Here is a 22,662-nt window from a genome sequence, read left to right as displayed (position 1 = left end):
TGCTTCGTTTCAAATTGAATCTATCTACCTATTTCTATTACGAGAATTAGGTATGAGTAGCATTATTATATAGTTTTATTTTAAAAAAATATATAAGAAAGGAAGAGGGAGACCTCGGTTGATCTTCAAAAATACACTATGTAAGATATTGGAGGAAGGTCATGTAAAAAGCATGAGAGGATCCTCAGTATAAAGAGGTTGACGGCAGTGGAGGAGGCGAAAGAGGTATGTAGAGACCATAGAGCGTTTACCGTTCTGTGTTCACTGACTACCCCGCTAGGGACACAGCATGAAGCTAAATTAAGTTAAAATACTTATAATTGTCACAAATGTTTGTCACTAAACGTGGTCTACATTCTAAAAGCAGAAAAATCTTAGTAATTCACCGTCGAGTCTCGCAATCTCATTTTTAAACTGAGGAACTTTTCATTTTAAGAGTTCTCGACCTTTATGTATATGTCATGCGACGTTTAAATGTACATTGGTATGGTTTGCTAGTGTCGTATTGAAATGTGAAAATGTGGGAACTTTCTGCCAAATTTTAGAGGCATTGCGTGTTGAGTGGCGGAACTTAACGCCGCGTTTCTACGTTGGTACCAGAGCGAAGAAATTAACATATTAATAAATAATGATTTTTTATTAATATATTCAGTTCATTTCCCCGAGTGGGAATCGAATCCACAACCGACGGTTTACAGTAACACGCTTCTGTCATTGCGTCATGACGGCCTATTGTAATTTTCTGATTGATTAACCAACAATTAACATCATGTATAACCAACGAGACCATCTCCTCCTAAGAATATTGGATCTGTAAAAGGAATAACAGCTCTCCCCTACGAAGCGAAGACGTTACACCAATTTAGGCGCGCTTGAGAACTAAAGCTCTCTATCTAGACCACATCTTGTTTTTATTGGCCACAGCTGCAAGACTAATCAGCGTGGGGGCATACCATTATAACCTTGCCGTGTACAGATGTATTATACTGGTAAGTAATTGGCAATAAATGAATGTGTATTAGTGGCAGTCGGTTTATCATGGTGTGCGCACCCCTCGGTCTGTGAGACTCCAGCCGACAAAGTCTCGTTTAGTTTTAGCCATGTCCACGTCGGACATTGACATCTCCAATTATTCAAATAATAATTTGTTTATATTTATAATGACAGTAAAAAGTTTTTAAAAAGTTTTATTTTTGTGTTAAATATCCAGTTTTGTAAATAAGGTGAGTCAATAATTTATAGATATTTAATTTTATTATGTTCGTATGTGTTTTTTTTACACAAAAATTGTACTGTTAAAAAAACACGAATACAACAAAAAAGTATTTCAGCTTTTATATCTTATCTAATTTGGATAAAGATAACTTCTAAATTATTAAATTTATACTTACCTAGAGGACTATATAGCATAATGACGTTAATTATGTTACATACGAGTATATTGCCTTTAAACATTTGCAAAATATTACACATATTACAATTAGAGAAGTATATTGATTAATTAGTAACATAATTGATTTAAGAAATAAAATTTAAACTCAAAAATAACTTTCATGACTGTTTTGTTTTTTGTAAATCTATCTTAATTAATTTGAATACGTTTCTAAAATAACATTTTTCCATTTTTACTTCTCAACTTACCAAACTGTGAAACTCGAAAGTTTTACCACGTGCACATCAAAATCGATATAGCAATCCAACTCCCGTCTTTCGACAAAACGAGGGTGTATTTTGTGGGGGAGAAAATGTTTATTGGAATAATAAAAGTGTTGTCTCTAACAATCTGCCCGAACAAACATTGCATTCTCATAATGATTTACATCTCATTCTACTAAGCTTTTGTTCATGAAGATTACTGGCTGGTTGGCGCCTTATTATTTTTTTTATTTTAGCTCTGGACGAGTGATTCAGGTCGTCTGTATGTTTATTTATTGGCTTTTGATATTTAAATTGTCTAACTTTCTTTTTCTCTTTTGAAATAAATAAGTAGATTAAATATTTTGATGAGATATTTTCATAAATGTAAGTTATTTAAAAATAATAACATTTTTCTTATCATCCTTTGTCCCTTAAATATTAACTAATAAACTAAATAAGAACAGGAAAAAATCATAGCTTTTCTATAGTTAAGGCTTAAGCTACTAAAAACAATCGCGTGCCGGAGGCAGTTTTGATCCTGAACATACCGAGCACACCAAGGTCTATGTAAATTTTTGACAATATTCTGAAACACAACGTATATTATGCATGTATATTTTCATTTCATTTCCTCTGGTTTCGAAACACAGCGCGGCGTTGAATTCCGGCACTAAAGACGCACGCACGTGTCTTAACACTAAGCTTTCCTTTTTTTTGTCTACCCTATTACGTGAGGCCTACATCGTGAAAAAAAATGTTTAAAACATTTTTGTTATGTTCTAGTCTCATAATCTTTAGCATAAAGCTATTATTATTTAAACTTCGGTAGGTATAATTCTTTCCACGTAATTCTCCAAACCATTTGCATGTCGGGGCAAAGTTTCATGTGTTCCTAATATTGTGGGGATCGTAAGTTAGTGTGGGTGTTCAGGCTTACAATGCTTCGGACATGGGTACCTACATTTAAAGTACACATGCTAATAAAGCTGAATGTAAAACTTATCACAGCTTCAGGAAAGCTCTAAGCTCTCTTTTTAACTCTATTTAATATTTTAGTAAGGAACTGAACTAAACAGAACTTACCTTTTAGTCATACTTTCGGTTTTGCTAGAAAGTAGGCGTTTTATTTCTGAACACTAACAACGGTATTGCTAAAGGCTGTCTACATATATATGTATATTTGGCTGTGTCAGTGTATATACCGACATCCGGTCGCGCCTGTCTACATCTAATTGCTAAATAAAAAAAGGGTTGTACGCCAGTCGTCAACGTACTGCTGCTCTTTCTGCTAATTGTAATGGCTTATTCCATTCTATTTATTCCTTTTTTTTAATTTGACAATTTTATCTAGTATTGTTTTCGATTTGTCTCTGGCTGTTTTTTATTTTATTTTAAGCAGGTTTAACTATAAATATTGAAATCATGGTTTAGGTATAATAAATAAAAGTCAGCTTCACGCTGTATCCTGCACACAGCAAGGTAGGGAGAGGGAACCTAGTGTTAAGACACTCCGTAAAATCAACCTGCAACCAATATTTTTATTATATTTTTAAAGCAGCTTATAATGGATTGTCCTATTTTTACTATTAATTCCATTTGCTGAGCTAATAAAAGGCTACAAGGGTGAAATGAAGTCATCATCATCATCATCATCATCAGCCTGTCCTCGTCCACTGCTGGACATAGGCCTCTCCAATGGCACGCCACTGAGCTCGATCTTCAGCTCTTCGCATCCAGCCGCTGCCCGCCACTTTACGAATATCGTCACCCCATCTAGCTGGAGGACGTCCTACATTACGCTTGCCGAGGCGTGGTCTCCACTGTAGAACGCGCTTACTCCAACGGTCATCGGTTCTGCGGCAAATGTGACCAGCCCATTGCCACTTCAGCCTGCTAATCCTTAATGAAGTCGTTAACATCAAATTGTGTCAACAAATGTAACTCTACATTTATACAAGCTGTCTAAAATAATTGCTCTTTTAGTTTGTTGTCGTGTTCTAAGATTTGTGAGAATTTGTTTGAAGATGGAAAGTAAAATTAGAAAAACCTTTTAATGTAAAGAATACTTCAGATAAAATTCAAATTAATATCATAAATATATGTTTTATAAATAATGTTTGCCATAACTCGTATCCTATAAGAGTTGGTAGAGCATTAATAAAATATATTAATGTATAATTGATTACCTTTTTGAAAAGTTACAACAAAATTGCTATTTATTTATAACTTGTGTTTTTTAATTTCATGTAAGTTTAATTTATACGTTGCTATAAAGAAGTTTTTACTTACTCTACACTATAACAAATATTACTGTCACATCGTGAATGCTATAATAAAATGTATATCGGTCCGTCGGTCACAGCTCGGAGTGCGAAGCGGACGTTGACTAGTGCCGAGCCCTCGGGGAACCCAGCCCTACCGTTACTCGCGACCTCATATTTCAATATAACAGCTTTTATTTGAGCCTACTTTTAATGACGGGATTAAGGATATTGTTGATGGGTTTTTATGTTTTCTTATTAATTATTATTTTATTAAATTGTGTCAGATATTTATATTTAAATGGGACGTTTTATTTTAAGTATCGATATTATTTTTCTATACTAATACTTAAGTTTATTTTATTATTTGCATTATACACATAATACGTTAAGTCATTTAAATAACCATAGAATGTAAATAAATAACCATAGAGTAGTATTCGCGGTAATTACTTTTATGTGATTACAGTGCAAAAGGACTTATTGAACTGTTGATATTATTATATTAAAAGTTAAACTAAGACAATATTAATTAAATATTTTATAGATTTATCGATTTATTTTAATATTTTAAAGTGTTACTTACGTAATGCATATAATATTACGTTCCGTTTGCCATTTGAATTACTAATTAGTTTAAGTATGTATTATTACAAGTGGAGTAACAATATTTTTAACTTAATTGGATAATCTATGCTACTGCAGCAATTTTAAGTTAAATATTTTATATTATTTTCTTGCTCTACCTCTTCACTCTCTCTCTCTCTCTCTTGGACTTACATAAAAAATACCTTTAGACAAAATTGTTTGTTATATTTGTATTATAAACTATCTGTGCGACAAAATTCACCAGTTTTGGTGTTGTAGAAAAAACATCAAAAAGATATTTTTAATTAAAATTGTAACTCAGTATAATAGATATATTTACATAAACTGTATGTATAAATAATACCTAAGTATGATATATAATCTATATTATAGATAATATAACATACAAACACTGCGCAATAATAAAATCGATTTTTTTCTCACAACTTATCGATATTAAAATAGAGCTTAATATATCATACGCTCCAGACGGCAGCGTTATGAGTGAGATGAAAAGATAATCTGGTGGCAATGAACTTCAAACTAATTTCAAAACTCGACATGTTCCTATCGAGAACAATATAATTGTTATGTAGGCATGTGGTGGGCAGCTAAATTAAAATTTTACGTAACATACTTCCTTATTTGAACATGATTAATTATATTATTTTACGGATTGTATTATTTCCAATAGAATATGTAATTTGTTTTAAAAAGAGGTTTTGCAATGTTTTCATATTATTATTATTATTAATCGTTTAGTACTGGAATAGTAGGTAACCGAAAGCTTATACTGAGCAAATATTAATCGGAAACATTATTAATTTTCAAGGTTCCTTCGTACGCTTAAAAATATTAATTTTGTTTTTTATTATAAACGAGCAAAAAATATATTGAATCATAACTCATATCCGGCAGACATCGAACCCGCGCCAATCAATGGTGCAACGACCTTGCCACGTTCACCATGCCCGTGTCATAAAAGGAGGTGCAGATTTAACGGGATTATGAAGCTTTTTTTTTTATTTCTGACCCAAAGTCTACAGTTAACTTCAGTGGAACTTGGCATAGTCCATTTATATAATGTAGAAATAATCCCTTTCTTAGAATATACTCGTATTATAGCTGTCTCAGGTTTATTGCTTCCCGTGTTCTTAAACATTACTCGGCCTGGCCTTAATATATTTTTTTATGAAAAATGTAATGTTCTAGCATTTTATAGATGGTGTGCCTTTACTTAGGTATATTATGAATTGTAAATGTCGTTTTATAAACATTGATATGTTATTTATTAGAATATGCGAATGTTTTATTAGCAAAAGCTGAAAATATTTTGATTTTTTCGTGCTGGTGTCGATGCAAAGCGCAGGGTTAAGTTCCGCCACGAAAAGTTGGAAACGGAAAATCTTAACACTAGGCGTTTCTGCCTAACTTGCGGGATACATCGTAAAATTGAAGAAGAGGAATAAAAAGCTGAAAAATCTATATAACTACAAGCTTCTAAAATAGTATAATATAAGAATGACGCAATACTTGTTTCATATATATCTAAGTTAAATTGTGGTCCGTTTTCATAGTGAACTATCGCACATCTAAATCGAGTGATGACAAAGCTCCCAGTACATGCAAGTCAAATTGCTGATGGAGCTTTTGTTTTGATCCTCTTTTTTTGCAAATCGGAACGCAGTGTACTACATTTCAACAAAAAATCTATTCATATTTGCCTAATGCTGCTATTATTTGTTAAATATATTTATTTTATAATGGAGAATAATCACTAATTTTAAATTCTAGCCCATCGTATTGTCTTTTAAAAACAAAAAATACTTGTGAAAGAATTATTTTGATACGTCTATTAGTTTTTGAGATATTGTCCTTTAAAGTTAGCGCCCGACGCGAGATTCCGTCGGGCCATAACCGACTCGCGTGACGTCACAGGTCTTGCAAAACTCGCTCGCTCAGTTCGTCTTCGTTCACTCGCAGTTCGCGCTCTTCTTTAGCTGGCGTTCCACCACAAATTTAGTTCCGTTTAATAAATAATATATAGGTATATTTTTAAAATCTTTTTTTTACATACATAATGTAATAGCGAGCATTGTATTTTAAGATATTGAAGTTTGGATAGTACTTTGTCAAAAAAACAGTTCTATCCTGCTCGGTTTCATGGTGTGTTGTACCAAAATCTTTAGCTTTGATTATTTTTATTGTAGTATCGATACTAGAAAGCTTGAATTTTTTCCAACAACACTTGGCTTGGCTTGGGCGTTACCACAAATTTAATCAGTACTTTAATGGAGAGACTACTCAGAACTTTCATGGAGGCATACAGGAAAAAAAAAGGAGAGCTCTGCATTAGATTTACGGCCTTTTTAGATTTGCAGAACGCCTTTAACTGTGTGCCTCGTCAATGTATTTGGAGGGCATAGCGATCCAAAGGGATCCCTGAGGCCTATTTTGAGATTATCAGAGATATGTACTACGATCCCGCTTTGCGATTCGCGATGGTTAGGACTGCTGTTGTCGACACCAAATCCTTTAGATCACAGTAGGGGGTCACCAAGGCTCGGCTTTTAGTTCGTTCTTATTTATTGTAGTGTACTGTCACGGCTCACATCCAGGACCAGCCTCCACGGCTCATCAGCCGTAAGCCGTAAGCCGTGTAATGTCATCGGCATACATCATCATGTATGCCGATGACATTACACTCATTGAAGAGAAGCAACTAATGCTGGAGCGTAAAGTGAACCTCTGGAAGGGTGCGCTTGAGAACGGCGGTCTTAAACAAAATGTGTCGAAGACCGAATACATAGCCTGAGGGAGCGCGGACTCGAGCAATGTCCTTATAGGTCCTGAGCCAGCCCTTAAGGTGGAAAAGTTTCAAGTATCTTGGATCCGTTATGCATGAGTCTGGAGGCATCGATCACGATGTCCATGGCTGGATAAGCGCTGCCTGGGTCAAATTGTGGGAGGTTATTGGTGTGGTCTGTGACCGAATACCAGCCAAGCTCAACGGGCTGATATATAAGAGCATCATCTGACTGGTTCTATTATACAGCAGCGAATGTTGGCCAGCACTATCTCGGCACGCTGAGGAGCTTCACGTCACGGAAATGAAGATGCTGCGGTCTGACGCATTCGAGGTAGTTTTGGAGTCCATGACGTAGCGGATAAGCTCAAAGAGCGTGGCCTAAGATGGTATGGCAACGTTGCGCGCCGGCGTAGGACCTATGTCGGATGCAAGTTCCTTGCTATGTCTGTCCTGTACCTGGAGCTAGACCTCCGAATGCCCAAGAATGCGGTGTTTGGATGTCGTGATGCAGGACATGAGTGCCAATGGTCGAACCACTCAGGACGTTACAGATCGTGTAAAGTGGAGTAGGTTAGGCAGGAAGGCAGACCCTGGCAACATACGCCGGGATTAATGCCAAGAAAAAGAAGACTCGGTTGCAGTTGTTGAAGACTCGTCGCTTCGACGATGTAGCCCATTATAAATGCCATGGTATGTTTAAAATCACCTCTGCTGGCGGCACAATCTTCGCAGATTACGTATAAACTTATTGTTTCTTTTCATTGCATTCTAAGCTGCAATAATATAGTTTAATACCTGCACGGTGTTCTGCTGTAATCTAAATTTGGCAATACATACATAACCTGCTCTACGTACGCAATAGCATCATGACCATAACTCTCTCTTGCCGATCTTCAATAATCACAATAAAAATATTATTCAGATATACATATATAAAAACATTAAAAATCTACATAAAAAAAAATTGTGCATGCTCAACTTACTGCATGAATTTAGTTATATTATTATTATATTATTTTTACTTATAAAACAATCTTACTACTTTGAACTTGAATAAAAAGTTTGGTACTTACGATACGATAAATAATCGGCAACCATAAATCCATCTATTACAGGTAGGTTATCCGATTGACCTTTTTCGAGTCCTTCATCCATTTTAATTAATTGTATTAACACTAAACACAAGCGAGTAACAAACAAACAAAGTACTGCGCGAGATCTCCTATCACCGTTGGCGACTAGTGAGTTTTGCCAGACCTGTGACGTCACCGCCGGCCGCGGGACTGTTAGCGGCATTTGAAATTTTTGCAAACTTCAAATGCCTGTAAAATCATAACTACTTGATTATTTTTAATGAAACAAAAACTAGTGTATTTGTATACGTAAACACTTTACTGTAACGAACTTTGAAGCATTATTTCACACCTATTACCATTCCTCATTGAACTTAAATGGTTGAAGAACTTTTTTGTTATAGGTACGTCGTATAACATATAATGTGTTGCAATCTTTTTGTATTATGAAATTTTTCACTTAGAATAGTATTAAAAACTTCTAGTTAGTTTTTTATTAATAAATAACTTTAACTACGTCCACCACCCACCTAAGAATTATGATAATCTCTTTTCACTCTAAAAGTTGTCTGGAAGAGCTGGCTGCTTAGCCATAAGATCACTTTTTTATACATTTTTTTTTTTGTATTTTATTTAAGTGGTGTACAAATAAATAAAGAATAATAATAAAAAATCAATATTTTAATAGATATTTACTTTACTGCATTTTAATTTATTTAATAATATTTATGCTATAATGATAGTTGAAAACATAGAAGCCAATGATTTGCGGGTAATCATAGTATGATGTCAGCTAATGGTATAAAAAATTAACACGCCCAGTCAAATGTTTATAGGCAGTAGTTGGCAACATGTTTTATTATTCTGTTGTCTATAGCCTAAAATAGGTTTAATGACAGAATAAACTTTTTGCCATTTTATTATAACACCGCGTAACTTTAGACAACATTATCTGTACGATGCATATGGATTTAGTAATTTCTTTATTTGCGTGAAATTTCACGCTATATCCCGCACACAGCGGGGTAGGCAGAGGGAACCTAGAGTCAAGACAATCCGTTCCTAGTTCTCTATTTTTCGCCGAATTCTTTAGGCATTGATACCACCGGATACCACCAGAGGGAAGAAATAAAAATATTAAATACTTCAAACCCACAACCTGTCGCGTTTACTTTTACAGTCACGCGCTTGTGCCCGCTGCACCACGACTGACCTCAATACTTAGTAATAATTATTTCATAGTTTAATAGTATTTTTTGAACTCTCACCCGCCCGACGACGGCCCGAGTGCCGATGTTGACCAAGTAGAGCCGATGCTCTTGGACGGGCCGAGCGACTCCGAAGTCGCCCCGCCGAGGGAACTTCTCCGCGTCCCCCGCGCCCCCCGTTCACCGCAACCGTCCGGTAACGAAATGGAGGCGAACAACTGTTCCTCCTCCGATGACTCAGACGACGGTTTCGAGACCGTCGTATCTCGTTCGGCCAAACGTAAGGCCAAGGCCCCTAAGGCCCCCCCGCCGCCCAAGAAGGCAAATAAGCCCAAGGGCAAAAACACCCGTGCGAATGGCGCCGCGTCGCCGGTCCCCCTCTCCCCTGCCCCCGCAACTGCGGCCGAGCGGGAAGAGCCCGAGACCCCCCGCGCCCCCCGTGTCAAGCCTCCGCCGCCCATTTACATGCAGGAAAAACACAAATGGGACAAAGTTTCTGATTGGCTTAACAGCCAAAATATCTCCTATACCACCGCGCGCCTAACGCAGGTAGGAATCAAAATACAAGTAGCCACTTCGTCGGAGCACCGACAACTAACCTCATTCCTTAGGGAATATCAAATAGGATACCACTCGTACGCCCTAGAGGACGAGCGCCAATTGCGCGTAGTTCTAAAGGGCATTCCGAAAGAATTAGACGTAGAGCTTGTTTTCTCCGATCTCCGGAATAAGGGTTTCCCCGTGCGCCAAGCGCATCGGCTTTACAATTCTCGCACTAAAGCGAAATTTGATATAGTCCTTGTCGTCCTGGACCTCACTAAAGAGGGAAAGGAAATTTTCAACCTGAGGTCGGTGTGCTCTCTCACCGGCATCAGGGTCGAACCCCCACATTCGAGGGGACTCATAGGGCAGTGTCATCGCTGCCAACTATACGGCCACTCGGCCAAAAATTGTTTCGCGCGGCCTAGGTGCGTTAAGTGCCTAGACGATCACGCCACTGCGGATTGTCCCCGCAAAGCTCCCGATCCCGCCGTCCCTCCCAGCTGTGTGCTCTGTCAGACGCAGGGTCATCCCGCGAACTATCGCGGATGCTCCCGCGCGCCGCGCAGACGCACCCGGCGCGGAGGCAAAAACAGGGGGGCTAATCTCAAAATAGAGGAGCCGGCTCCTAAATACGTGCCCGCCCGCCAGCCTAAGGAGAACGCGTGGCTTAAACCCGCGCCACCTCCGGTAGTAGCCCGCGCTGCGGCGCCGGTCAAGCCGCCGACCGTCAAGGTCGGGGCTCCCAACTCCACCCCTGCGCCCTCACGCGCCGCCCTCTCTAATGGTAACGATTTCGCACTAGTGCTAAATTTAGTTAGATCTCTTGACTTCAACGAAATCAAAATTTTCGCGAATAAATTAAGGAATACGAATAGTCCAGACGACCGCGCCCAAGCGATAATCGAGCATATCGATCTCCTGGAAGCCATCGCGGGCTCCATATCTAAATAACTTTTCCAATGGCGGTCATCAATAGATTCACTCCATTACCCGCTGACTCGCAACTCGCGCGTATTAAGCCCTGTCTATAGCGACTTTTAACGCTAATGGTGTCAAACGTCAACGTGAGTCAGTGAGTGCCTTCGCTCACACTCACCAATTAGATATCTTTTGTATACAGGAGTCTTTTCTTAAGCCCGGGGTTCGCAGTCCCAGCATTGCGAACTACAGGTTTGTAAGGAATGATAGGGCCACCAAAGGCGGCGGCACTATGATTTAGTACAAAAAGAATTTACACTGTATACCGCTCGACCCTCCGTCTCTTGAAGCCGCCGAGGCGTCGGTGTGCCAGGTATTCCTCACAGGCCATCAGCCATTGATTATTGCCTCCGTTTATCGTTCGGGAAATAGGCAACTATTAGAAAGCGACATTTTATCGCTACTTAGTATGGGTGACTCGGTCCTTCTGATCGGGGATCTCAATTGTAAACATAAAAATTGGAATTCGTCGATGACTCATACCGATGGTAGGAGACTCCTTGAATTCATTAGTAAATATAATGCTTTCGTTATTGGCCCGCCTTCACCCACCCGCCTTAATGCCCACGGCACAGGCGAGGTTCTCGACATAGCGATTCTATCGAATGTAGGCTTATGTCAACATTCAATAGAAACAATTCCCGACCTCGATTCGGACCACCGTCCTGTCATTCTCAAATTAGGCGAGGTGCGCCCCTCAGGCCCACCCACTAAAACAGTAATCGACTGGAGGAAATTTGGAAAGCTCCTCCGTTCGAATGAATCCCCTTTAAAGGAATTAATACCTGGCATCGCCGACTCCGCGGAGTTAGCAATAGACGCGGCGAATAAATTTACCGAATATATTCAAAACACAATCCAGAGCTGCTCGAAAGAGGTACCAAACCTACCCGAAGGTAGGTTTGAAATCTCAGAAAAGCTCCGACGATTGATTAGACGCAGAAATAAAGCAATGAGACGACACGACGCATACCCGACTGACGATAATCGTAGGGAATTTAATAGATTAAAGAGGAGAGTTCGATTCGAGTTCGAACTTCTGCGCGGGGAGTCGTGGAATAAAAAGCTCGAGGGGCTCGCTCCATCGCACCAGGCATTCTGGGCGCTGTCGCGTGTTTTTAGAGTCGATTGTCTCTCGACTATGCCTCCTCTCATTAGGCCAGATTTATCAGTTGCCGCCCATGACACCGAAAAAGCGGAATGTCTCGCTGACAGTTTAGAGACTCAATGTACTCCGAGTAGTCAGCCCTGCGACCCGAGCCACATTGCGCGCGTGGATTCCGCGGTCGCAGAATGGGCGCTGACGCCCCCGCAAGGGGAATCGCTCCGCCCGACCTCGGAAGACGAGGTCAAAGACATCATCAAAAATCTCAAAGATAGGAAGGCCCCGGGGCCCGATAAATTGTCTAATAGAACACTTAAGTCCCTTCCGGCTCAGTTCTTATCTCTATTGGTCATTATTTTTAATTCCCTTCTCATGTCGTGCACCTTCCCCGACGAGTGGAAGGAAGCCATTGTCATAGGTATACCGAAACCTAACAAGCCGCGGAATATGCCCTCTAGCTATAGACCTATCAGCCTTCTCAGCTGCTTAGGAAAAATTTATGAGAGAATCATTCTCATTAGACTCTCCGAGGTGGTAGAGGCCAAATCTCTGCTCATTAAAGAGCAATTCGGTTTCAGAAAGAAACATTCCGCCATCCACCAAGTCCATCGCGTGGTAGAGCACATAGCCCAATATAAAGTAAAAATTTCCTACCGCAGACATACTGCCGACATTTTTCTCGACGTAGCGAAAGCCTTTGACAAGGTCTGGCATAACGGCTTAATTTTCAAGCTGCGGCGCTCTGGCTTGCCAGACTGTCTCGTGCGCATCCTGCAGGATTTTCTGTCAAATAGATACTTCCGCTATAAAGTAGAAGGAACTCTCTCCTCCCCCCGCCTCCTCCGCGCAGGCGTCCCCCAGGGTTCAACCCTCTCTCCTATGTTATACGCGCTGTACACAAGAGACATACCTCGTACCAGGGATGTACACTTGGCTATGTACGCCGATGATACCGCCCTATACACCTCTTCGCGTAACACACGCATAATAGCCGATCGACTTCAGAAAGCGGCCCGCGTACTTGGTGTGTGGTTCCGCCAATGGAGAATCGAGGTTAATCCAGAGAAGAGTAAAGCGATACTCTTCCCTCGCGCTCGTTCAGAGCAAATCTCTACCATCTATCTATTAGATAAAGCCATTCCCTGGGAAAAAGAGGTCAAATATCTAGGTGTCACATTAGACTCTAAACTCTCCTTCAAACCCCACGTCACGAAAGCTTGCAACAAAGCTAAATTCATTCTTAATAGATTATACTATCTCATAAACAAGCGTAGTAAAATGTCACTTAGAAATAAGCTGACACTATACAAAACTTGTATAAGACCCGTCCTCTCTTATGCTTGTGTAGCGTTCGCGCACACTAAGCTAGATCCCATGCAAAAGGTACAAAATAAATTCTTACGTATCGCATCAGGTTGTCCCTGGTTCGTGCGTAACGTCGACCTACATAGAGACTTTGAACTGGAATCGATTTACGAGCATTGCAAACGTTTAGCGAAGCGCTACTTTGAGCGCGCAGGCTCGCACGCGAATCCCCTCATCGTTAATGCGTGTGATTACATCCCTAATGCACTCCCTAGACGTAGACGCCCGCGCAGCGTCCTTTTAGACTCCGATGACGCCATTACCATAGCGAATGCCCCGTATGTAGGTAGGAAACACACTACTCACACACGACACAAACACCGTCGTCGACGGAATCGACGACGAAGTCCAGCTTATTCAACGGCTCGATCGCGTCTCGGCGCGGTCGGGCCCAGCGGTTAGGGACCGTTAGCTCCCTTAGAGTAGTCTAATTTGTCCCCAGTCGCGACTTCATGTCGCGGCTGGTTTGCTTAGCATAGGTGAAATCCCAGTCCGCTCGACGGCCGCAAGCCGAGGTTCGAGTCCCGCAGGGGGCGCCCTTACAGTCGTCGACTTCCTCACAGGCAGCCACTTAGTGCTTGCATTTCTTCAGGGACAGAGTACCCTCTTCCCTACCCAACCGGTGTCGCTGTAAAAGCCAATAGGGCTAACAGCATTATCCACATGTTCGAAAAAAAAAAAAAAAAAAAAAATTGAACTATCAAATAATGAAATTAGAAACTGTGGAAATTATAGAACTTTTCATTTATATTTTTATTATTTTCTTTATGGTATAACAAAAACAATATTGGAACAAAAATGAAAATTAATATTAAGTGCTTGTTAAATACCGCAAATTAATTTTATCTTCGTCCTTTTGTCCTCTAACGTATATCGGTCGTCGCTCGCGGCGTCGTGGATGTTATTCTACACCCGTCAGTTCGCGACAAAATGTTTACAAATCCATTTACCTTTTACGAATAGATATTTATTAGTATAGTCTTGTCAATAACACTCTACCAATAACGTCACTTGGATTGTATTGAAAGTGTATATAGAATTTTGATTTCTTATTATCTTGTTAGAATTGTACCTGTATACTATATCTAAATATTCTAAATCATTCAAAGTTGGTTTAATACTAAAGTAGTAGTAAGTCCACTTAAAATGAAGGAACACCCCGTGTTAATCGCCATTATAAAGATCATTTATACAGGTCAAGAAATATTTTTGTTATTTTTTTAGTTTCAAGTTTTAGCATAAAGAGCCTCATGTTAAGACACTCCGCTCCCGCTTAACGCCGAATTCTGGAGGCATTACGTGTTAAGTGGCAGAACGAAGAAATGAAAATATTAAACATGTAATTTCCTCGAATGGGAATCGAACCTACAACCTGTCGCGTCTACAATCAGATACTTGTGCCGCCGCAGGAGAGACAGAAAATCTAATGGTCAGACATCCCGTTATTAGTTTTTAATCGTTATCATTATTTGCAAAATGCGTATTTTTATTTGTAAGACGTATATAATATTTTTAATACGTTCTATTTTAGATCAACAGGATGGGTAATGGATAAACTAATTGCACAAACACTTCCGCTATTGTAGATATGGCTCAAAGTGCGACAAGCAGTGCTAAGTCTATTATTATGCAATACACATTAACCTATATTCGGAGTTTCAAAACAGAGTTCGAGCTACAACTATAAAATTCTTAGTTCTTAACAAATTGACATACATACGTACGTCGGCACGTTTTCATGTAATATCCCATTTATCCCAATTATATTATTAACTGCCGACGAAAATAGGTGTTACTGGTTAAACGTCCACTTATATATTTGATTTCATTTCTAGTTTACATATAATTTAAGTCATTGAAGAAATTATATATGGGATTTTCTTTAGCTTTACGCTTTATCACTAGCTAGAGAGATCGGAACACAAAAATTTCTCCTCATCCACTTTCGTCAACCTCTTTCGGAGGGTCCTTGTTCTTGTCTTGTGGAGATAAATTGAGGTCTCTCTTTACCACTCATTTGTCCTTCATAGATTGTTTTTTATTCTTGATTCGGTTAGCTCAATTGACATAATCAACAAATATCCAATATATATATAATAATATTCTACGACCAGCCCTTCAAATCTAACACAATATAATTAATTTCTAAATTTACTATTTTCAATTTATCATAAATTAATGATTTAACAGATATAATGGCGTCTATTTAGGTGCATATTTGCGCAAACGAGGGATTGTTAGCTGTAATTTACTTATATTAAATCGTTACCTTTAGTAACGAGGATTAACGTGAAAAGCCGTGCGCTACGTGCTTTGTTACTTACGCAAATAATGTCATTCAAAACCTTTTTAGAATACTGAGAAGGTGCGTGTTTACTTACGGTAGCTTATTTGTATTTTGGTCGTTTTCTCCAACACGACGAAAGTCTGTGAATAGAAATTGTATTTAGAAAATAGATTGTATATATAGGTACATAAAATTTTATTACATAGATTTTTAGCTTATATACTTAGCGGATTATGTTTAAAAGCCTTTGATTGTAATATATATGTATATATATTATATAAGTAACGAAAACTGAATATAAATGATTTCGTTTTGATAAATCTGAAGTATTTCATTTGTTATCAATCATATTTGATTGCAAGTTATTTTGATAAAACGCAAAACAATGTCTGCTATATATATACGCATGTTTAAGTTTATTAAAGTAAACAAAGAACAATTTAAGAGTTTTATATATTTTAAAGCGTAAAATCTGAATGCATATTACATTGTCAACTAAACAGAGCTGACCTTCATCTTCACGAATGACAAGTGTCGTTGACTGAGCCTTCACCATGGCCTTTCTACACGTTTAATTAACCATGCTAGTTCTTATAAAGCTAAAAATAAATATTGATATACAGTGAGTGTGTGAGCAGACGGCGTGTCGGTGGTGGTCATGGTTGTCGGCACCATGGCTAATGAATACGTACCTCTCTGTGCTGTGTGACTCACGAGAATTTTATAATGGGTTCTAGCTTTTTTTGTTTATTATTTGGTATAAATATATTTATTTTAAATAAAATATACTAGGAAAGTATTCTATAAGTATTTTACACGTGGCAGGGTAGGCCGAACGTTAAACTCCTATTAAGACTCGAAAATAAAAATTAAAAAATAGTATATATTGGTAATTATAAACTATTAATCTTAAATAAGTTTATGCCACACTTAATATTACATCAGCCTGGTGCTTAACCTCTAATCAGACGATTTTATCGCAGTTATTGGTAAATAGAATAATCGTAGTGTTAACTAGTCGGTTTCTTATCTTTTACTGATATTTCATGTTAGATATCAAGTTTTTATGCAGGCAGGAAAAACTACTTGCAATATTAAAAAATATGAATCACTAGACTTTTGTGCTTCTTTAAATATTTTTTAATCATATAATTAGTAATTTAAAATTATAATTACATCTTACTACTTAAACATGTATTGCTGCATACAAAATTACTATAAGCTCACTAAATGTGCAAAACATTGAGATAAAGTTGGCCGTGTATGTGAATGGATGTCGCAATATTGAATGCAGGCCTCCGTGGGAACGCTTTGTGCCTCGATGTATGCGACATGTAGGTATAGGGGTCATGCAGCAGAGAGCTTTGTTGCATATCTACTGTATTAGTTACACTCCCACTTGGAAATACTATTTACAGTTCTTAAATTTGAAATTAATCATCACCACATTTGCTCTGGAAGTGATGTTGAAGAGTTGAAGAGGTTGAAGAGTTGTATTTTAGATGCGTTGCTAGTATTGTTTTGTAAATTATAATTTGTAAAAGGTATTTTCAGTTACATTTGAGCTGTCTAGACTATGGGATCATATTACGTTTAAACCAGGTTACTTTGTGAAAATAATGCGAATAGTTTAAGAATAGCCGTACAGGAACAATAGAAATAAGCTCCCTTGAGATTGTGACCCGTGGCCTGAGGGCTGCCGCACAATGAACGTTTTACTCGAACAATGCCACTGCTTCGAAATGATTACTTGGCACGGAACCATCCGCCTGTCTGCTAAAAAGATATTTGAATTTTTCATTCAACTAACTTTTTTCTTGTTTCAGATCATGTGATTTTAAAAACTGAGATGGAAGAAGAAAATACTAGTAAAAACGCTCCCGAAGCAACTAACTCTCCACCTATTGTGACCGACGTTGACGAAATAGTTCCTAGTAGTGAAGATGTGGAAATTACACTAAACGACACAAGTGATAATTCAATTGTAACTGTTAAAGAAGAGAGTGGTATTAGTATTGAGAATTTAGAAGACTGTAAAATTGAAAATATAGATTTTAAGGAGTCATTTGTAGTTAACGGATCCTGTGAAGCGATCGACGATGCTAGATCATTAGGCGATCTCGATAGTTTACCTGCGGGCGATGAACTGGCGTTGGGAGCTGCTGGAAGTGACAGTGGTGTAGAGGGATGTGGCCGTGCTCTAAGCAGTGGAGGTGGATCTCGATCTTGTGCGTCTAGTGTTGTGTCCTGTGGTTCCGGGTGTGGATCAGAGAGCTCTTCCTTAGCAGGAGCGCCTCCTCGGCCTCGACGCCGAGTAAACGTTACCGTGTCCGAACCAAAAAGAAGTTCACCAATAGGTACTTCAACTCCGCGACCGGTGACTGCGCCTCGTGGACCTAATTTAGCAACGCGTGAACGTGCAAGAAGCAGAGAAAAGCCAACGCCGCCTGAAAAGCCTCGGCCGCTCACTCCTAAACCACGTATTCGACCGACTACAGATCTTCCAAATTTAATCAGGGAAAGTCCAGCTCTTCGTGCCAAACCTACTAAAACATCAACTGCAAGATGTAGAACGCCTAATTCGCCCGTTGATGAGAAGAAATGGCCTACTAATGGTCAACGAATGCCAAACGTCATTGATACAAGTGCCACAAGAGTTGCTGCCGACAAATACGGCACACTTCCACGAAGACGGCGTGATATGGATCTGGAATCTTCACCGAAACATGAAAGTACCCCACCATCTTCTAAAAGGCCAACTGTGACACGTTCGGTTTCTTCTCGTACAGCAACTAAGACTCGCGTCAGGATATATGCTGAGAAAGTCTCACAAACCGTATTGATTGGAACTGACATCGAATCAGCTCTTGCGGGAATTATACCTAATATAGAGAGGTCAGTTTTTCTTATTCTTTGCATTTTTTAAGCTCTTGTGCTATCACCATTATTAAACATATTAAATGAGTTTAATTTTAACAGGTTACGAAATTAATGCGTAACTCTGGGATCACAGGATCGCACTTGTGCTAAAAGTTTATAAAAAATATCTAATACATTTAATCTGTATAAAATTGATTTATTTAATATATTTTACTTACAAACTCGGCAACAATTAAATGTATTTTTATCTTAGGTTTCGGTAATCAAAGTATTTTTTAATATTTCCAGTCGAGTTGACGTATCGCGTTGTCACCGCGGAGTGCAGGCTAGCTCTCGGGATACAGAAACAGCTCGATTAGTAGCTGCAGCTGCTGCGGCGGAGGCGGCGGCCGCGGAAGAGAGAGAAAGGAGGCTGCATGTTGAAGCTCAGTTAGCTGCAGAACGTGCTGCAAGGCTGGCTGCTATATCAGAATTGGAGAGGAATTCACAAAGGCTACTGGAACTTGCTGGTGCTGGTATGTATTTCTTTAAAACCACCTTTGCAGATCTAAATACAGCAGTTTTTTTAACTCTTTGAAGATTTAATTTAGGTAAATAGCTAATTCATCGAAAAACAGAGGACAGGAAAAGTAAAATTTGTATCTGTGATTGTTGTTAGTTTACCTTATTGTCGAAGTTACTCATAAGTCAGAGCCTGATGCATCAAGTGCATAACAGGTTTATCCTGTAATATATACAAATGATTACCAATACGATACGATCATAGTCAAATACCATCCAATGCTTCGAATGACAGAAAGTGGGGAACGGAGTGCCTTAACATTAAGTTCCCTCCGCCTACCCTCTGCTTTATATGGGATACAGCATGGAACTGTGAAAAAAATATTATTACTGTAAAATTACTTATTACAATTTAAGGCGCCGGGGCCAACGCAGATGGCTGTTTGCGTGCTCTGGAGGAGCAGTTACGTTCAGCAGGCGAGCTCGCCACGAGACAGCGCGGCGAGATAGATGCCTTACGGGACCATTGCAACAAGTTACATGCGGTGAGGAAGTGTTTTTTATTACGTACTAAATAATATAAAATTTTATAATACAAAATTTTTCAAAGAAGCTAAAATAGAAACATAAAACATTAAGGCACTATTTAAATATGTGTAGCTTGTACGGTGTACCATAGAATACAGCACATCCTCTATACAAACACTTTACATTTTTTTTGTTGTAATAGATAAATATAGAAAAAAATATTTTCCACCTAAATTAAAGGCATATAATTTATATATTTTTGCTTATTTAATTAAAGGAAGCATGCAACAGCCGTGAAACATGTCGCGTGCTTCAAGCAAGGCTGGCTGAAGCCGAGCGAGAAGCCGCCGAGATGCAGGACTTCCTGGCGGCGGAGACGGGAGCCCTAAGCGACTCCTTGCGTGAAGCTGAAGCGGACATTGTCAGACTTAGCGCTGATTTGGAACGCAGGTGATTTAAATATCAGTGTTATTTAAAGGTTTTGTATAATATATTTTGTTATATAGTGTATTTTAGGTTTAATGTATGTTATGTGTATCTGTAAAATATTGGGATAGTTATAAATAATAAATTAAATATCTTGTTATGTTTTGAGGACTTTGCACTAGCGATTAGTGAGAACTATAAAAAGAATTCGAACAAAACAATGAAATAAAGCAATGTAAATTCTCACAATATGAATTTTATGTATACAATGAATCATATTTATACTATAATTGTGTTAATAAAATATATATATACATATTTTTCCTTATTATAAATTCCGCAACACCTAATGAAGTTTTAAAAAGAACTCCGTTTCTTCTTAATTGCAAGAACTTTGATTACTAATTACATAACTATGTAAATTAAAGGCATTTTAAATCGGAAACGAAATGCAAAACCTGTTTGACAGGTCAATCGGTGCGTTTAGTGGTTTTATTTATAAACAGTTTATTAGCACTGGCATTGGTATACATATGTATATTTTTTGCTAATGAATCTATTTAAGAATGTTGCTCACTAGTACTTGTTCCGTTAAAATATCTTATTTAGTTATTTTTTTTTAATGTTGCATGACATTGACAGCGAGAACCTCTGATATTGAAAACATTTTTTTCAACTTTCCTCTTTTTCCTCGTTTTTCCTACGTCGACATTTCGCTTTCCTGCTCTTTGCTTTCTGATCTAATTCAAAATGCTGCAATTTGGTTGTCGGAACTCAATAGCACGTTTTTTCTTTCCAGAGGGGAAATCTGATTTATTCTAAAATAACATATTTACTATTAAGACTGTCGACAGTCCGATTATGTGTTCTATTTACACCCGGAGAATGAATTATTTTAATTTCCTTCCTCTGATAAGAAGACATAGCGCGGTGTTAAGTTCCGCCATTCAACACGCAATATTTAAAAAAGTGTGGGCAGTGTCTTAATACAAAGTTCCCTTTGTTTACCCTGCTTGTATTATGCCAGATGCAATTTGAAATTATAATAGCCTTATTAGATTATAGCAAAATATTAATCTTCTTAGTACACAATACAGTTTCTTTAAATCGTAAAACCAGACGAGCAGAATGCCGCCAACTAGTGCGCATGTGCGAGCAGCGCCGCCAGGAGGCGTTAGCGGCGGGCGCGCGCGCACGTGGTGGCGCGGGCGCAGTCGTCGCGCTCGACGCACTCTCGCGTCGGCTGCGCGCGCTCACGGACGCCGTGCGCGCTGCGTACGCTCTGCCGCCGCACGCCGTGCAGCAGACTGTGTATCATAATGAGGTTTATTGCAGGTTAGTTGGGATTTCAATTGCGATAGACTAATTAGTACATCGCACTACGTATACCTCAGTTTAGGTAGTGTTTTTTTCGCGGTGATCCATCCAATAGATGTCCTAAAGGTTGTTTAAAATTAGGGCAAATATCAGGCGTTATATAAGTAAGTATGTAAGTAGTAAGCTTTAATTTTACAAATATTATTTATTTATTATTTCAAGATCCCTTATAAGCACCCAGACCAATCCGATAACTCAATTATCCTCCCAGACAGATCTACACTTATTTAGCGCTACCTCTGAAACTTTCAGGTTTGTGAGGACGCATACTGCCTTAACTACATATTGGACTAATAGTCCTCAAAATTTCAGCTTTCTTAAAATGACGTAGGTCTGGGAGCCCTGGAATTTTAGGCTATTCATATTGCACATTATACATCAGTATTGAAAAACTCAAAATTACATAATCATTTCTAGCCGCAGCGATAGCGGCGAAACTCTATCACCAGAAGACGAAGCACGCGGAGGGCTCCTTGGCGCTGTAGCACGCGCGCTTCGCACTGCGGCCGGCGCGCCACTGACGCAGACGCACGTGCACACGCCCCACACGCCGCACACGCCTCACACCCCACACACCCCCCACGCCCAGCACGACGATGAACGATCGCGGGTGTCAGATGACAATGATAATTCTGCTGATCTGCTAGATTCGGAAACTGAGCCGTGTCTTGTGACTGATCCGGGTATGTTTTTTATTTAAAATTCAAAAACATAGTGTTAAAACGAATAAGACAAGTGCCTGATTGTATTGAGATTCAAAATAAATCTTTGTTATAATACTATGTGTAAATCGAACATATGTCATACTTCTCGTCTTTGTTTTTCATGTTAGTACATGTTCATTGTAAATGTTTTTAGAATACGCTGAGGAATGGTGGTCTGGCGCTGAAGGTGCTGGTGCTTGGAGTGGCGAAGAGTTGTCGCCAGAAAGAGAATCCTGTGGGGATATTGACAAAGGTGAATTATAGTTATAACGAATATAGTATTTAATAAATTACATAGACATTAATGGTCAATCCTCGTCATTAAGAATGTATTAGCTGACATCGACTACTTATTTGCCATAGGGAAACAAAACACCAACTTAACATCTTT

The 22,662-nt window shown here is 38.8% G+C and overlaps 2 protein-coding genes across 6 annotated transcripts in view; both read left to right on the top strand.

Moving 5' to 3' along the window:
- corn (microtubule-binding protein cornetto) overlaps positions 1-22,662 on the top strand; it is a 49,390-nt gene that overhangs the window by 23,705 nt on the left and 3,023 nt on the right. For 4 of the 5 annotated variants that reach the window (XR_014879206.1, XM_085205418.1, XM_085205417.1 and 1 more), the window contains exons 2-8: positions 17,682-18,750; positions 19,024-19,250; positions 19,654-19,781; positions 20,042-20,214; positions 21,310-21,525; positions 21,985-22,250; positions 22,426-22,524. Coding sequence is in view for 4 of the 5 variants with exons in the window: in XM_085205418.1 (XP_085061544.1) it covers positions 17,705-18,750; positions 19,024-19,250; positions 19,654-19,781; positions 20,042-20,214; positions 21,310-21,525; positions 21,985-22,250; positions 22,426-22,524 (2,155 nt within the window). In the remaining variant the exon portion in view is untranslated. Of the gene's footprint in view, positions 1-1,094; positions 1,224-17,681; positions 18,751-19,023; positions 19,251-19,653; positions 19,782-20,041; positions 20,215-21,309; positions 21,526-21,984; positions 22,251-22,425; positions 22,525-22,662 lie in introns of those variants that run through there. The other variant, XM_085205419.1, reaches the window with a different exon arrangement.
- LOC146527525 (uncharacterized) lies at positions 9,683-11,592 on the top strand. Its single transcript, XM_085204356.1, has one exon. It carries the CDS (start codon positions 9,683-9,685, stop codon positions 11,069-11,071), a length of 1,389 nt encoding a protein of 462 aa, XP_085060482.1. The 3' UTR covers positions 11,072-11,592.

This window comes from Heliconius melpomene, chromosome 20, assembly GCF_056956725.1.
Source record: "Heliconius melpomene rosina isolate 202511_hmr_F chromosome 20, ASM5695672v1, whole genome shotgun sequence".
NCBI classification, from domain to species: Eukaryota; Metazoa; Arthropoda; class Insecta; order Lepidoptera; family Nymphalidae; genus Heliconius; species Heliconius melpomene.
Note: the sequence above shows the minus strand (reverse complement) of the source record. Positions and strands in the feature narration are given on the sequence as shown.

Coding starts and splice junctions, on each gene's coding strand:
- LOC146527525 (XM_085204356.1), top strand. CDS start 9,683: ATGCTCTTGGACGGGCCGAGCGACTCCGAAGTCGCCCCGCCGAGGGAA.